Genomic DNA, 16,179 nt, shown 5'->3' with positions numbered 1-16,179 from the left:
TCCCAAACTAGTCCTGGCCCTCAAATCATACCACTCCACCCTTCAGTAAAGCAGTTGGTTCCAGTCCAACCAGCTGATCTGGTCTGTCCACCACCCCCCATGCCACTTTGGTCTCCCTGGCTTCCCCCTGCCCTCTGACATACCCTGTATACAGTCCTGGTGTCCAGGTCATGGGAATCCCGGGGTCTTTTGAGAAAAAAAGCACAGCTGAAGAGGGTAGAGTGGGGGTCAGTAAAGAAAGCAGTCAGGCCAGAGAAGGTCTGGCCAGAAGTGGGGAGTCTGCAGACCCCAGGTCTGGGAGGTATGAGGCCCAGGACAGGCTCTGGCCCTGCCACCACTGGCTGAGACCTTAGGCGGGAACCTCCCTTCATGGCCCCCCAGGCCCTTGAGAGCTGTTCACTGCCCTCTTATGGAAATGCTTCTGCGTCCTTTGCCGCTGTGCCGATCTGCGGGGACACCTTTCTGGCCACTCTCTCCAGCCTGACAGCTGGCTCTTCTCTGCCTTATCAGAACTTAGCACTCCCGTGTGCCGTTCCCTCCCCTTGCTTCCCAGGGCAGTGCTGGTTGGTGTGTGGGTTCACCAGAGTAGGGAAGGTGGGGGCAATGACAGCGAGAGTGTGAGACCCAGAGCACAGAAGCACGAGAGCACACAGGCGCAGCCAGGAGAGTTGCTGCTGAGTTTCTTCCTTCCCGTCCCCCAGTGCCGCCCAGCCTGGGCACAGATGGAGCCTGCGTGCTCCCAGCCCCTCACTGCCACCTCCAGCTGGCCCAGGCTCAGGGCTGGGATCCTTGACTGGATTTATCTGGGAGCTTGTGTTCGGGGTTGTTGAGGGAGGCCTCAGCCAGCACGCTCTAGGTGTCCACATCCAGGGAGGTGCGGAGCATCGGTAAACAGTGGCGAAGGAGAGTCCGCAGGCGGCCAGGGAGCCCAGGATGGGCACGTTGAGGGGCTCCTGGCTGAACGCCGAGGCATCCCCGGAGGCCTGGCCCAGCAGTTCCGCCACCAGCGCCTCGGTGATCTTGGTCTTCGGGCCCTGTAGCGCCTCCAGGATCTTGTGCACGGGCCGGCCCATCTGCTCCGCCAGCCTGACGAGGGAGTCCTCGTCCAAGCTGAAGCTGCGGCGGTAGCCCTCCAGGGAGTGGGTGAGCGTGTGTGTACAGGTCACAGGCCACTTCCGGCACGCCCGGCACGGGACTCGGGTTGGCCCCGCAGGTCACCATGGCCACCAGCCAGATGTGCTGCCGTAGCGAGGCCGCCTTCCGCTCCAGCACGGGCTTGGAGACGTTCGTTGGGCAGGGCCACCAAGAACGTGCACCGCTTGTGGCTCTCTAGGCCCCTCACCATCGACTCCTCCAGCAGGCGGAAGGCGTACTTGCCCAATTCAAACACGGACAGCAGGAAGACTTTGGGGTCCTTGAGGCCCTCCGCTGCAGGAGACAAAAGCACTTTCAGTGGGTCCCCGCGCCAAGCCGACCCAGCTGTCCTGAGAGCTGCCTGGGTGCAGGCTGGGTCTACACAGCATGTGGCTTAAGACCGTCAGCCCTGGAGCTAGGCTGCCTGAGTTCAGATCCCAGCCTCGCTCCCTACGCCCTGTGTGGCATCAGGCTAGTTACCAGACCTCTCTGGGCTTTCCTGTACTTACCTGTAAAACCAAGCGATGCTTGTAACCTACCTCCTAGGGATGGCATGGTGGTGAACTGAGCTGCTGAAGGTGGTCCGTGGCCGCTGGTGAGCCCTCAAGAAACAGCTGCCGGCCGCGACGCGTTACCAGCATCCGCATGGGCACGGGCGGATAGCATTTGCACTGCTCTAACTTGGCCAATACATAAGCCAGTACCTACCCTTTTTTTTCCTTAATGCAAGTGACTGGTCTCCATCACAGGTGACTGAAATGGCAGCTGTAAGCAGCATTTCACCATGAGGGCCATGTGACCCTGGGCGACCCCTCACCCCACTATGGGCCTCGGTGGGAAGATGAAGGGGAAGGGGGAGGCAAGCCCTCAAGAATCCAGCCCCCCCCAAAATAAATAAAAATTTAAAAAATAAATAAGGAAATAGATAGATAGGAATTTCCTGGCAGTCCTGCGGTTAGGACTCTGCTTTCACTGCCAAGGGCCCGGGTTCAATCCCTGGTTGGGGAATTAAGATCCCGCAAGACGCTGGGCCAAAAAAACCCAGAGCGAATCCAGCCCTCCAGAGCCTGCCCCTCACCCTCCAGCCTCCGCACACAGTCGTCCCGAGGCTGGATGAGCACCCTCTCCTCCGAGAAGGAGCTGAGGCGGCGACTGCACGAGGCGGCGACGTCCACATCCACCTTGGAGTGGATGCAGTAGAAGCGCTCGCCCCGCCGCCCCGGATCTCAAGGGCCAGCTGGGCATGGTCAGCGGCGAAGCTCTCCAACGTAACGATGAGGAAGAAGTCGTACCGGCCCAGCAGCGCCCGCTGGAGGTATTTGTCAGCCCGGAAGGCGTGTGCGCCTATGCCCAGCAGGTCCCAGATGACGATGCTGGGGTACTTGGGATGCGGGTATGGCGTGGGGTCCACGGTCATTTCCACCACTCCCGTGCAGGCCGAGGTGGGGGTCCTCGCCCCCCCAGCCCCTGGATGGCGTTGACAAAGGTCGACTTGCCTGAGTCCGTTCCCCCGGTAACACCAATGTCCAGCCCGACGTTCTCCAGAGGATGAAGCATAGATTGTAACGTGGCAGCTACTGCTGGCGGGTCCCCCGCCTCCTTCAGAGCCCTGGTGCCCTGCGAGAGCTCCAGTATCTTGGACTGGCTGAGGCATGATTGGAAGACTTTGCTTGCCGTGGGCTGCCTGACCCCCAGCTCTCCGTCTTCAGGACTTGATGACCTTGGACAGGACAGGTAAGGGAGTATTTTCACTCTGAGTTGCCCTCCCTTCTCTACATCCCTCAGCTTGCCTGAAGTATTTGCGGCATCACCAGTAATAGCACTGAGAGTGTTGCAAGATGCCAGGCCCGGTGCTAAGTGCTTTATTTAAGTTCGCATTTATTCATCACCACCAGCTTCTCCTCCTGGAGTATCTCATCAAATCCTCAAAACAGCCAGAAAAGATTCCCTCCCTTCCTCTCCACATTTGGCACTGAGACGATAGATCACTTGCCCAAGGCCTCCAGCTGATTCCTGGGGATATCGGGAATGGGGCTGAAATCTTTTGGTCCTGGAATTCAAAGTCTTAAATTTGGGGGGCATTTACCATGCACTAGGCACTGGGATCAACCATAAAGGGCAGTGATTAAGAGCTGGAATCTTCATCATTGCTGGTAATCATAGATCAGGTTTATTTGATGTTTACTCTGGGCCAGCCACTGTTCTAACCATATACATGATTTCATCAAGTGCCCATTCTACAGAGCAGAAAACTGAGGCTCAGGGAGATAAAGGTCCCTTGCTAAATGTCTTACTGCCTGCACCAGAACCAGGATATGGGCCAGCTCCCTCTGATCCTTTAGCCATACAACCTCCCCCGACAAATCTTTGCACAGCTAAGCCCTCAGTACGTGCCAAGAGTGCTGCATTTCCAGCACTAGCAAAACAGACGGGTCTAGTGCATTTGTGGAAACATTACTCATCCTCGTTGCCTGGCTCCTGAGTACGTGCATGTGCTCGGGAGCCACAGGGCACACCTAAGCAAGCCCCGTCCTGCCTCTAGGCCTCCGAGGCCTCACCGGTGTGATGGACGGGGCAGCCACGTTCACATCCTGGGATTGCGTGACGGCGTCTAATCCCAACCGTGCCAGGGACTTGTGGGGTGACATGGGGCAAGCCATATCCCCTCTGGAGCCTTCATTTTCCCCTCTGTGAGGGGTGGTGGTGTCAGTTTCCTCACCTGTGGAGTGGAGAGATGACTCCTCCGAGCCCTCCCAGCTCTGCTGTTCTAGGAAGACTCGGGGTCTTACTGCTGGCGAGGTTCAGGAAGAGGCCAGCTTGGGAAGGGCTTGGAACATCGGGCTGGGCTTGATCTTTATCTGTGGGTAGCCATGGAAGGGTTCTGAGCAGGGAAGGGAGGGGTCCGAGGTGGACCTTAGAAAGAGCCCTCCTGGGAATACCCTGACGGTCCAGTGGTTAGAACTCCACGCTTTCACTGCCGAGGGCCTGGGTTCGATCCCTGGTTGGGGAACTAAGATCCTGCAAGCCATGTGGCGTGGCCAATAAATAAATAATAAAAATAATTTTAAAACGAACCCTCCGTGGCCTTACGGTGCATTAGACTGGGGCCTGGGAGACAAGGTGAGGGGCTGGGGCAGGACCTAGGTGTGGAGGGGGGGGCCTCAGCTGGAACAAGGGCTGGGGGTTGAGATGGGAGGTGGGAAAGGGAACGGTGGAGGCAGAAGGGACAGGACGAGGCCACTAGTTGGAAGCGGAAGACAAAAGTCAACCAGGCTGTCTCTCTTAACCTTAGGCCCAGTGTGGTGAGAGCAGGCCTGACCTTTCCATGTCAGCCACTTGGGGTTGGTGAGTCCTGTGCTTAGGATGATTTCTGAGGGTCCACAGGTATAGGGATGTGGGCTGTGTTTTTGAGAATGGATTTGGAAGGGACCTTCTTTCTTGTGCCTCTAAGGGAACCTACCATGGTCCCTCGCACCTCCTTTGGTGCCAAAAGGTCCACATGAACCCCAAGTAGTCCTTGCAGAGCCAATGGGAGGCCTTCTGGGAAGAGGGGAATCTTTTGCAAAGCACAGAGCTCTTCAGCAAAGAAAACTGGCACCGCCATTAACCCTCCAGGTAAAAGTGGACCCTGTTAGTCTGTTTCCCAGAGTCAGGGGTAGTTTGAGGCCCCCAGATGAGGCTAGAACCATCACCAGGTCCTGGAACACCCTCAGGGAGTATTAGTGAGGCCACCTTCACAGCACCAGAGCTGCCTTCTGAATTCCTGGAAACTCGCCCTTCTCTGCACCTAAATCCCACCTTTCCCTGACCCTCATCCAAGCCCACAGATGCTCTTGGGGCAACCCCTGTCCTGTCCAAGGCCCCCAGTCTGGTGGTCCGTTTTTAAACATGCACGACCCTTGACTCGGCATGTGAGTTTTGGCTTGAGCAGATAAGGGTGTCAGATTCCCTTCTGCATCCAGCCAAAAAGCCAAGCACAGAGCCAGAGGATGTGCCAACCAGTTGGGTTCCCAGGGTCTCCTGGGCCAGGCTAATACCGTCACTCAGTGCGTTACACACCCTCTGTCGTTCAAAGCCTCGCACAGAAATCCCAACAGGCGCCCTCCCTGTCAGACCCGTGGCCTTTCAGCATCATCCCCAACATCTGCACCCAGCCACGCAGCCACGCACACACAGACCCGGAACCCCAGTCTCAGCCAACTATTCACGATCTTAGACCACAGCATCCAAATCACGGAGACGTACCAAGATTCCTCCCAATCACAGATACACCAGCAAGCTCACCGCCACACACATCCCCACGCGGACCCACTCACCATCTTTCTGAAACGAGACTCGTTCTAGGTGGCCGGTTGCGCCCCTGCCTCTTCCCTCTTTGCATGCTTACAGAATTGCCCACCTGCCCTCTCACCACCTCCGCTCTCATTCTGTTCCCCCAGGTTCCCCACGGTTCCCCGTGGCCACCTGGCCTCCCCTCTCCCTGCCACCCACCCCCCACCATCACTCACAGCCAGCAGGGCTGGCCCAGGATGTCCCATCTCCCCCTCCTCTGTTTAACCCCGTTGCTAGGCACCATCGTGCCGATCCCGGGCACGCGTTGGCCGCCCCTCTCCCACCAGAGCAGGCCTTTGGGACTCGGGTTCTCAGAAAGGGACATGAGATTGCAGGCCCCAGTGCCCACTCGGCCACCCACCCAAGGTGACAGTGGGCTCCTGTCCTGGATCCAGGCCGGGCTGTCCTGTCGCCCCCAAATCCCTCATGGTCACTTGCGGACCAGGGAGAGAGAGACTATTAAAGAGCCCTGACCCCCCCGCCCCCCCCCCATCCATACCTTGAACCTCTCCCTCCCAAGGTCAGTTCCTATCCCAGGTTCGGGACCTGGACTTGGGCCCACCTGCCACCCTCAGCTCTCCACACCCCGCCCCTCAGCAACTGCAGCTCTCATTTTCAGCCTTTTTTGTCTGGTTGGTAGGTTTCGATAAGGCTTGGTTTGTGGGTGAGGCAGGGGGTTGGGGGCCGCACTTTCATTTGTCTTCCGACAAATCTCGCTTCTTCCAGCTGTGGAGAATGTACTTGAGGAGGAGGCCGAGCTTCTGGCAGGTCGAGAGCGGGTCTTCCTCGCCGCTCCCCTCCCCGGACCCCCGCTTTTCCACGCCGTTGTCACCAGCCGCCTGCAGGCTGACCTCAGGCTGGGACCCCTCCTCCTCCAAGGCCTTGATGCGGACCTGCTGGGCATCCTCGGCCATCTCGTTGAGGCAGCCCCGGAGCATGGTGTAGACGGTGCTGAAGCTGATGCCCCCCGGCCACCAGCGTTCCGAGCAGGGGGATGCCCTTCTCAAAGGCCCCGGCCTCCCTCATGGCACCGTCGGACGACTGGGAGTAGAGCCGCAGGACAGTCTCGGGCGAGACCTCGTTGGCCAGCGGGTAGAGGATGTCCGAGCGCAGATCGCCTGCCTGTTTGCCCACCTGCTCGGCCAGCTTGTCTAGCGAGTCGTCGTCCAGGCCGAAGCTGCGGTGGTAGCCGCGCAGCGAGCGGGCGAGCAGCACATTGTCGTAGCGGCCGCCGGCCGGGCCCGGGCAGAGCCTGGATGACGCCCAACACCAGGGCCGTCTTGAGCACCTGCTCCTGGAGCATGTCCGTCTTCTTCCGCAGGGCCTCCAGCGAGACGTCGGGCAGCGACAGCAGGCCGGCCTGGCGACGGGGCGCGGGCAGATCGTGCTCCCAGGCGGACACGAGCAGCGGGAAGTCGTGGCGCGCGGGCGAGAGGTTGGACACGAGGAAGACGCGCAGGTCGTTCACGCCGGCCCCACGCAGCCGCTCGGCGCAGTGCTCGCGGACCTCCTGCAGGGCCGCCGCCTCGCTGAAGCCCGAGGGTCGCTGGGTGCGCGTGCGCACGAAGTAGAACTGTTTGCCCTGGCGCAGGATCTCGGAGGCCAGGCGGGTCTCCACGGCGCCGCAGCGGCGGGGCGAGACCAGCAGGAAGAAATCATAGCGGCCGAAGTCCACCTGCTTCAGGTACTTGTCGGCCGGGCAGCCTGGAGAGCCGGCCCCCGGCAGGTCCCACAGGGTCACGTCTGGAAACTGCGGGTGCGGGTAGGGCGAGGGCTGCATTGTGGTCTCTATGACGCCAGTGAGGGCCGCGCCGGGGTCCTCGGCGCCCAGGCCACGGAGGGCATTAATGAGGGACGACTTGCCTCCCCGGACTCGCCTGTGACGCCCACCTCCAGCCGGGTGCTCTCGAAAGAGGCCAGCAACTCCCGGAGGCAGGAGGCGGCCTGGGGGATGTTGCCCGACTCGAAGGCGGTGCGCAGGGCCTCCAGCTCTTCCTTGGCCATGAGGATGGTGTTCTCCTCCTCCCCGGGCACCGCTGGCAACTTCGCAGTAGCCATGGTGACCGGCGGTTCAGAGGGCGCGGGGGCTGGGGGAGAGTCTCGGATGGACGCGTGATCCTCAGCGTCTGCGGGGGAGCGGGGAGAAGGGAGACGTTCACGCCTCCCGGGCCTTGGCGTGGGGCAGGGAGAGAGACACACCGAGGATATAAGGGGAGTCCCTCTGGAGCCCCGCAACCCTCTCCTTCTCAAAAACCCGGGGTACGTTTTGGACACGAGGTAGGGGGCTTTGGAGTTTGGTAGGCCCAGGTTCCCATCCCATCTCTGCCACTAACTTGCTGTGTGGCCTGGGGCAAAACGAGGCACCTCTCTGAGGCTGTTTGCTTCTCCGCTTAATGGGCGTAATGACTGACCTGCCTACTGAGGGGCTGAAGACTCTTTGGGATAACCTAGGAACTCGGACCGTTTCATGGGCAGCTTGAGACCCATGCAGTCACACGGGGCTCCACGCTTAAAAGGCCCAGCTCTTTGCTTAATACTCTGATGACACTGATGAAAATTGTAACTCTTTGAAGCAGGGGCCCTGCATTTTCATTTTGCACTGAGCCCCGAAATTTACTTAGCCAGACCTGCAACGGAAGGGGCTTCAGCCCAGCTCCTGCCGACCAGGCAAAGAGAGCAGCTGCTCTCCTACTGCTTCTACTGTGATCGGAAGCAGTGTGAAGTGATGGCCAAGGGGACCCAGACCCTGGAGCCACACTGCCTGGGATCCAATCCGGGGCCAACCACATACTGACTGAGAGATTTGGGGCAAGTTCCTTAGCTCTGCCTCACGTTCCTCATCTTACACATGAGGATCATAACGATCATAGTAGCAAACCACCTCCTAGGGCTGTTGAAAATGAAATGAGTTCGTACACATGAAGCACTTAAAACAGTGCCCGGGGAATTCCCTAGGGGTCCGGTGGTTAGGACTATGAGCGTCCACTGCAGGGGGCCAGGGTTCGATCCCTGGTCGGGGAACTGAGATTCCAAAAGCCTCGAGGTGTGGCCAAAAAATATAATAAAATAAAATAGTGCCCGACCCAGAGCAGGTGGTCTGCGTTATCCGCATCACCGTCATTGTTCTGATCATTATTAATATTCTGAGCTGTGTGACGTCCCTGCCCTCTCTGAGCCTCACCTGCAGCATCTGCACCATGGAAGATAACCTTGCCCACCTCACAGGGCTGCTGTGACCATCGTGAGCCTCATCATCTGTCTTTCTCTAGGCCGTCTTTGAAGACATTCTCGGGTGCAGCCGGGCACGGGAGGTGGTGCCCCCCCCACACCGGGCGTCTCATTAAACACCCAGCCCTGTTTGGCAGGCCTTGCTAGGCCAAGTCCCCTCCCACCTCGCAGAGCCCGTCATGATGGTCTCTCCTGTGACCCCATCCTCCTCACCCTGGAGTTTCCCTGGCCTCTTCCCAGTCACACGCTCTTCTTGTCCATCGCCTCTAAAATACACTTCCTCATTGACTAACACTCTTCAGAGAACCCTGGGAGAGATGCTCAGGTCAGGGACCACTGTCTCCATCGGACGGAGACGGACTGAGGCTCAGACTAGACAAGGGATGTCCCCGCTCAGAGGCACAGCTGGGACTCAAACCCAGGTCCCTCTGAAAAGCTGCTCTCCCTTCAACCACACGTCTTTGCCTCCCCCTTCTCTCCTCGGCTGCCCCTGTCCCCAGCCGCACCCAACGTCCTACAGAAGACCGTCCTTATTCCATTGTTCCCTCCAGGTCTGATCCCCCAGCCCAGGTGGGGGCATTTCCCCCAGGCTATACCCAGTCCCTCCTGTGCCCTGTCCCCTTAACCCATCCCAGGGCATGGCCTGGGTAGAAGAGAGGGGGATCCTGGGACAGGTCCCAATGCAAGGGGCGGACAGGCCAGTGGCCCCTGGGGTGGGCTTAGGGTTGAGGGAGCTGGGACTGGGATTGGACAGGGCCCAGCTGGAGAGCCCTGCCCTTGGGGAACTCACCTGCCCTCCCCTCTCACTCTCCCCGCTGCTGGGGCCTCCCCGCCCCGCCCCCCCCACGTTAGCGCAAGGTCAGGGCCCACCCATTATAATAGCAAACCGCAGCTTATTGGTCAGCCAGCCCTGATACAATAATGTGAGGGTGATGTCAGAGGGTGGGGTCCCATGGTAGGCCCGGGACCCCACCCCCAAGCTGCTCACGGGACCGCCACTCCACCACACAAACACAGAGACCAAGAGATGAAAAAATATTCTCAGAAATTCCCAGACAGCAAACACACAGACTAAGTTTCCTCCCCAGAATCCACAGCACACAACCCTGGCCCGAAAGGGGAAGGAAAGACACAGACCCTCAAATACAGTCATTACAGAAAAGCCAAACGCAGGCAAACGTACAGATATAACAGCCACGCAAGCAACACACATTCAGGCCCACACAGACTTGCAGACCGGAAGAGACACAATTACACACGCAGACAACGTATACAGATGGCATCCCCTGAAACCCACCACATCCATTCATTCTGCTCCAGCTCCTAATCCGTGATCTGGGGCCCCGGAAGTACATCAGGCTAGGCTTGGCCCTTGGAGGCTCCAGGTTGGAGGAGAGGGGGATGGCAACAGCCCAGGGTGACTGTGGGCCAAGACAGCTGCCGGGCACCCGCACAAATGCATCTAATGCAGGCTGGCACGCTGCCAGGGGTGCTTCTCCCAGCTCCTGAGAGCACCAGCCAGAGAGAGGCTGAACCCATGCCTGTCTGCCAAGTCTCTTCTCTCTTCATCCATCAAACATTCAGCACCTCTCCAGGCCTCGTCCTGGGCTAGGTGCTGGGAACGCAGCCATGACCAAGACAGCCCCGGCCTCTGTCCCCACAGGACTCACAGTCCAGTGGCAGCGTCAGATCCATCCCCACACAGTGATGGCCCAGACGGGGCCAGACTGGGATGGGGGACCCCAGAGGACTGTGGGAGTACCAAGGGGCCACCTGACCCAGCTCAGGATTCAAGGAGGGCTTCCTGGAGGAACAGGCATCTGAGCTGAGATCTGAAGGATGAGAAGGAGTGAGCCAGATCGCCTGCTAGGGAGTTGCGTCCAGGCTAAGGAACCAACCTATGCAAAGACGCTAAGCTGAGAGGAAGCTCTCATTTGCCCAGTAATTCACTCAGTTATTTGGCCATTCCACAAACATTTGTTTAGACCTGACCAGTCCCTGTGCTGGTCCAGAGTTGTGACTCACACTCACCCCTGCTCCTGCACACCTCCCGGGCTGGTGGGTGCACTGAGTCGCTCACACGCTAAGGTTGGGTGTTCACTTACTGGCATTTATGATGCGCCAGGTGTGTGTGAAGCCTGTCAGATGGAGTAACTCATTTAACCTGGTCTAGAATTCTGTTCTCCCACCTGAAAAAGAAAGAATATATATATATATATGTATATGTATAACTGAGCCACTTTGCTGTACAGCAGAAATTAATGCAACATTGTAAATCAACTATACTTCAATTAAAAATATTTTAAAAAATGAACAAAATTGAACAAAAAAACCTTTACTGCTAAAAACTGCTAACCATCAAAAACAAAAAAAAAGAAAAGGCAGCTCCATTATGACACCCAGGCAGGGCCAGCTATATCACAATGGCCGCCGGTCTGTAAAGCACCATTGACTGGGACTCTTCCTGATTTCAGAATTGCTAAAATGCAGGGGGGATGAAAGGGGTGCATCTGAGAATCGATGAAGGTGTTTCCTGAGTGCCCATGCTGCGTCTGCCAGTCCAGGAACACAGCAATGACGCAGACGGTATTTCCCGCAGGGAGGAAGTTTGTGCAATATACGTTTACTATGGGCCAAGGCCCATTGGTCGATGTTCGGGACCCAGCAGTGGCCAAGACAGCCCCAGCCCTGTCCCCACAGGACTCAGAGTCCCGTGGGGAGCACAGACCCACCCCCTGACCGTGACAACCCACAGTGGGTGAGGTGGGGATGGAATGGCCCACAGGGCTGCGAGAGCCAGGGGATGCTTGACCCAGCAGTGTGTTGAGGTGCCAGGTCAGCGAAGGGTTTTTGGAGAAAGCTACTCACTCAGCACACGTTTTCTGAACACCTGCTGTGTGCCAGGCCCTGTGCTGGTCAAGGCTGGAGATACAGCCAGGACTAAGACGGTCCCTGGTCCTTCCTTCCTGAAGCTCCCGGTCCTCTGCCGCCTCTTCCTCCTCCCATTCCTCCTTCCCGCTTCTCATCTTCCTTTCCTCTTTGTCCTTTCTCTGTGTGTCTCTGAAAAATCCTAAAGCACCACCTTAGAAATATCTACACATTATGACCTTCACCTTCCTGCCATTTGCCATCACCCTGGGGAAACCTGAAGGTTGTCCCCAGGGATTCATTCATTCATTCAAATATGTATTGGCTGCCTTCTGGATCTGGACACAGTTCTGGGCACTGACACACTGGTGAACAAGACACAGATGGCCTTTGCCCTCATGGACCTTATATTTTTGGAAAGATATAGGTGATAAACAAAAATAAGGTAGTGTCCGATAGTGATAAGAAAAAAGAACAAGATAGCAAGGGTACAGGATGGGGCGGTGGGTTGCTGGATTACCTGTAACTATGGCTGCCAACAATTTCTCCCATCTCCTTGGACACATGCCACTCTTCCCATCAAGAGGGGGAGTCTCTGTCCTTTCCAGGATCTGAGCTGGCCTTATGACTTGCCTTGATCAACAGAATGTAGCAGAAATGACATTCTGGGATTTCTAGGCCCAGGCTTTAAGAGGGAACCTTCTGCTTTCTCCTTCTCAGAGCCCTGAGCTACCATATAGAGGTCCTGCTACCCTGCTGTAGAGACCCCATGGAGAAACAGAGACCATGTGGAGATGAGCCTGAAGCCATCCAGGATGTTCCAGCCCCAGCTGAGCTCCAGCTGAACGCACAGGAGTGACCCACAGGAGTGACCCTAGCCGATACCATGTGGAAGTAAAAGAACCATCCAACTGAGCCCAGCCAACCCTCAGACTTGTGAGAAATATTGAATCATTGTTTTACGCCACCAAATAGCCAAATGATTTGGGAGAGGGAGTGTGCTGTTTTTGATAGAGTGGTCTGGGAAGTCCCGTCTTAAAAGGTAACATGCTTCTATCTTAATAAAGTAAGGAAACAAGCCTTGTGGACATTAGGAGGAAGAGCATTCCAGGCAGAGGGCATGGACGTGCAAAGGTCCTGAGGCAGAAGTGAGCCTGGTGTGTCTGGCGAGAATCATGGTGGCTGGTGTGGCTGGAGCAGAGTGACAAGGGAGGGAGTTCTGGGACATGAGGTCTGAGAGGTGATCAGGGCCCAGATCTCATGCTAGGCGGTGAGGATTTATATGCCTTTTACCTGTGGGGGAATCCAAGGCTTTTGGGGGGATGTCAAGAGGGGGCCAGAAATGAGGTGGGGGATCCTTCTGCACTCAGTGACGCAGTTTGGTCAGAACTAGTCAGGACTAGGGTCAATAAGCTGGCATTGGGTGCAAAATTTAAGGGGGTGCCAAAAAACTCAGTTATCAAGATAAATGATGTTTTTACCGCAATATTTTTTTTAAAAAATTATTAATTTTTCATAAATTTATTTATTTATTTTTGGTTGCGTTGGGTCTTCATTGCTGTGCACAGGCTTTCTCTCATTGCAGCAAGCAGGGGCCACTCTTTGTTGCGGTGCACTGGCTTCTCATTGCGGTGGCTTCTCTTGTTGCGGAGCGCAGGCTTCAGTAGTTGTGGCCCGTGGGCTCAGTAGTTGTGGCTTGCGAGCTCTAGAGTGCAGGCTCAGTAGTTGTGGTGCACGGGCTTAGTTGCTCCGTGGCATATGGGATCTTCCCAAACCAGGGCTCGAACCCATGTCCCCTGCATTGGCAGGCTGATTCTTAACCATTGTGCTGCCAGGGAATCCCTCTTCACAGCTTCTTGACTCCAATTTTGAGTTAGGTTTCCTTAACACATTTTCACGTTTCCTTCTCTTGATCAAGATCTTTCTCTGAAAGCACAGCTGATCAAAAGTTGGGTCATCTGTTCCTTATTAGAATAATTTTTGTCCTTTGGTACCAGGAAGGACCTTTCCTGGGTGTCATGTCCAACATCAGAGGGAAAGTGTATATTGATCAGAAACGATTTGAGGCCACATTTGAGTAACAAGGAAGATAGAAGGGGTGACTCTCAGGCATTCTCACTCTAAAAGATCATACCTAAGCTTATAAGCTTTAAAATTCACTGCAAAGCACTGAGCCAACATTATTCTATCTGGTGCATTGTTTCTGCAGAGGTTTGACAGGCAACAGATGTAAAGTTTTAAAATAATTATGCAAAGCAGAATTTAAAGTAGTATGACAAATCCAGCTTGTATAATCATCCTGAACCATGAACCCAGACCTGAGGGTAGTCAACTGAACAAGTTAAAGGACCATGGACATTCACATGAAATCTGTTGTAACCAATGCACTTGTTCCCTGATCTTGTGTAATTGAGTTTCTACTTCTCCAGAGACATTTATCCATGTGAAAAAGGTACTTGCTATTGCACAGATGCCTCTTTCTTCAGCAGGTAGGTAACCAAGGGCTATGTGATTGTCCAAAACTATTTTAGTTAACAAGTCAAGTAATGGTTGTTGGGCTGCTATTGCTTTGGCTGTGGAATTGGCCAGTTTTCCTAATGTTAGGGAGAGATTGCTGATCATATGTTTATTGACGCTAAGTCCAACTCAAGGGAGAAAGGCTCTCCCTATGGAGGCAACCCCAGAGGCATGTATGTCTCCAAGTTGTTCATGCCTGAATCTGTGGCTCAGGACTGGAAAGGTGACAGCCACGGAGGCCAGTAAAATTTTAATGGTCTCTAGACCAAACAGGGAGTTTTATTCTTGTTATTCTTTCCTTATGTCCATTTCTTTACACAGAGCCTGGACAAAAATTGACCCATGTTTGGGTTTAACAAGAGAAAGGGAAATGGACCAGGGGGGGGTCTCTAGAATCACGGACAGATCAGAGTTTTTGATGACAAATCCAGCGGTCCGAAAAGTTATCCCCCTTAACAATGGCCTGAGAGAAATGGAGAATGGCATTATCTTTCCAGACCAATGCCAGAGTAAAGGAAAGAAAGGGAAGAAGAATGGAAGTGTTTTATGTTTAGCTAAAGTAAGAAGTCTTTATCCGGCATCTTGGGAGGAGGCAGTCTACCTCAATGTCAGCTATATCTCTTCCTAGTCAAGTTGATTTGGAGGTCTCTGGCATTTGTACAGGACTGGATGCCAGGCAGAGCCTTTTTCAGCTGTGAGATGTATATCCAAGTTTCAAGTCCCTGAAGTTTGGCTGCCATCCAGGTAATGAGGAAGATATGGTTAGTCTCTTCCTAGGAGACCCAAGGGCAGTCTTTGTTCTTACTGACTGAAACATTAGTGTGGAGATTCATAGCCAGATATTTGAGGATACTAGAAGACTTCAGGATCCAGTCCGGTTTACAGGTATATAACAAAATCTCAGAGACTATTAACAGGATTGAAATATAGACAGATGTCTCTCTCTACAACTGCCGCCATTTTAATCAAAGATACACAGTAAAACTAAATTTATTTGCATTAAATTTGCCCTGATTATAAATGCAGCAAGAACAGTGATTGACCATATAATCTCTTTTTAAGACTGCTTTGTTGGAACTTTTTATAAGGAATCTCAGATTAAATGCTAAAAACCCCTCGAGTCCAGGAAGGCAAGCCAAACTTAAGGCAGTTCCTTAAAGCTGTTTGGTCATATTTGACTCCATGCATATCTCTCTTGAATATAATATTCCAGTCAACACCTTGGTAATACAGCCAGTGTTTCTAATTGTCCTGTTACAAGGAGAACAGATTTTTATTGAACTTATGTAAATAAGTAACTATATTGCCATGAAAATAATATGCAAGAATTTCCAACTTTCGGAGGGATCAGGTAGGAAGAGAAAGTAAATGTTTCATTTTTGTTTACAAAGGTATACTTTGCCAAATTGGTATAAGTCATAGATAACTTAAGACAAAAGGTTTCAGACTTCCCTGGTGGTTCAGTGGCTAAGACTCTGTGCTCCCAATGCACGGGGCCCGGGTTCGATCCCTGGTTAGGGAATAAGGTCCCACATGCTGCAAATAAGAGTTCGCATGGCAACTAAAAGATCCCACGTGCCGCAACTAAGACCCGGCGCACTCCCCTGGTGGCGCAGTTGTTAAGAATCAGCCTGCTAATGCAGGGGATATGGGTTCGATCCCCGGTCCGGGTGGATCCCACATGCCACGGAGCAACTAAGCCCGTGCACCACAACTACTGAGCCTGCTCTCTAGAGCCCACGAGCCACAACTACTGAGCCTGTGTGCCACAACTATTGAAGCCCATGTGCTTAGAGCCCATGCTCTGCAACAAGAGAAGCCACCGCAGTGAGAAGCCCGCGCACCACGACGAAGAGTAGCCCCCGCTCGCCGCAACTAGAGAAAAGCCCGTGCGCAGCAATGAAGACCCAGCACAGCCAAAATATACAATTAAAAAAAAAAAAAAAGACCCAGCGCAGACAAATAAATAAATAAAAATAAATATTTTTAAAAAGACAAAAGGTTTCCTTAAATATGAAAAAACAGGGACTTCCCTGGTGATCCAGTGATTAAGACTGTGCTCCCAAAAAAAAAAGACTGTGCTCCCAGTGCGAGGGCCTG

The 16,179-nt window shown here is 54.4% G+C and overlaps 1 protein-coding gene and 1 pseudogene across 1 annotated transcript; both read right to left on the bottom strand.

Annotated features, from left to right (window-relative positions):
• Positions 1-644: 644 nt before the first annotated feature.
• LOC101275173 (interferon-inducible GTPase 5-like) lies at positions 645-5,894 on the bottom strand (annotated as a pseudogene).
• A 230-nt stretch (positions 5,895-6,124) lies between these two features.
• Positions 6,125-7,524, bottom strand: IRGC (immunity related GTPase cinema). Its single transcript, XM_012533482.2, is given in 4 exon segments — positions 6,125-6,434; positions 6,436-6,700; positions 6,702-7,332; positions 7,335-7,524. Coding segments are annotated over 4 exon segments (1,362 nt in total). The 3' UTR covers positions 6,125-6,158.
• Positions 7,525-16,179: the final 8,655 nt, after the last annotated feature.

Source organism: Orcinus orca, chromosome 20, assembly GCF_937001465.1.
Source record: "Orcinus orca chromosome 20, mOrcOrc1.1, whole genome shotgun sequence".
NCBI classification, from domain to species: domain Eukaryota; kingdom Metazoa; phylum Chordata; class Mammalia; order Artiodactyla; family Delphinidae; genus Orcinus; species Orcinus orca.
Note: the sequence above shows the minus strand (reverse complement) of the source record. Positions and strands in the feature narration are given on the sequence as shown.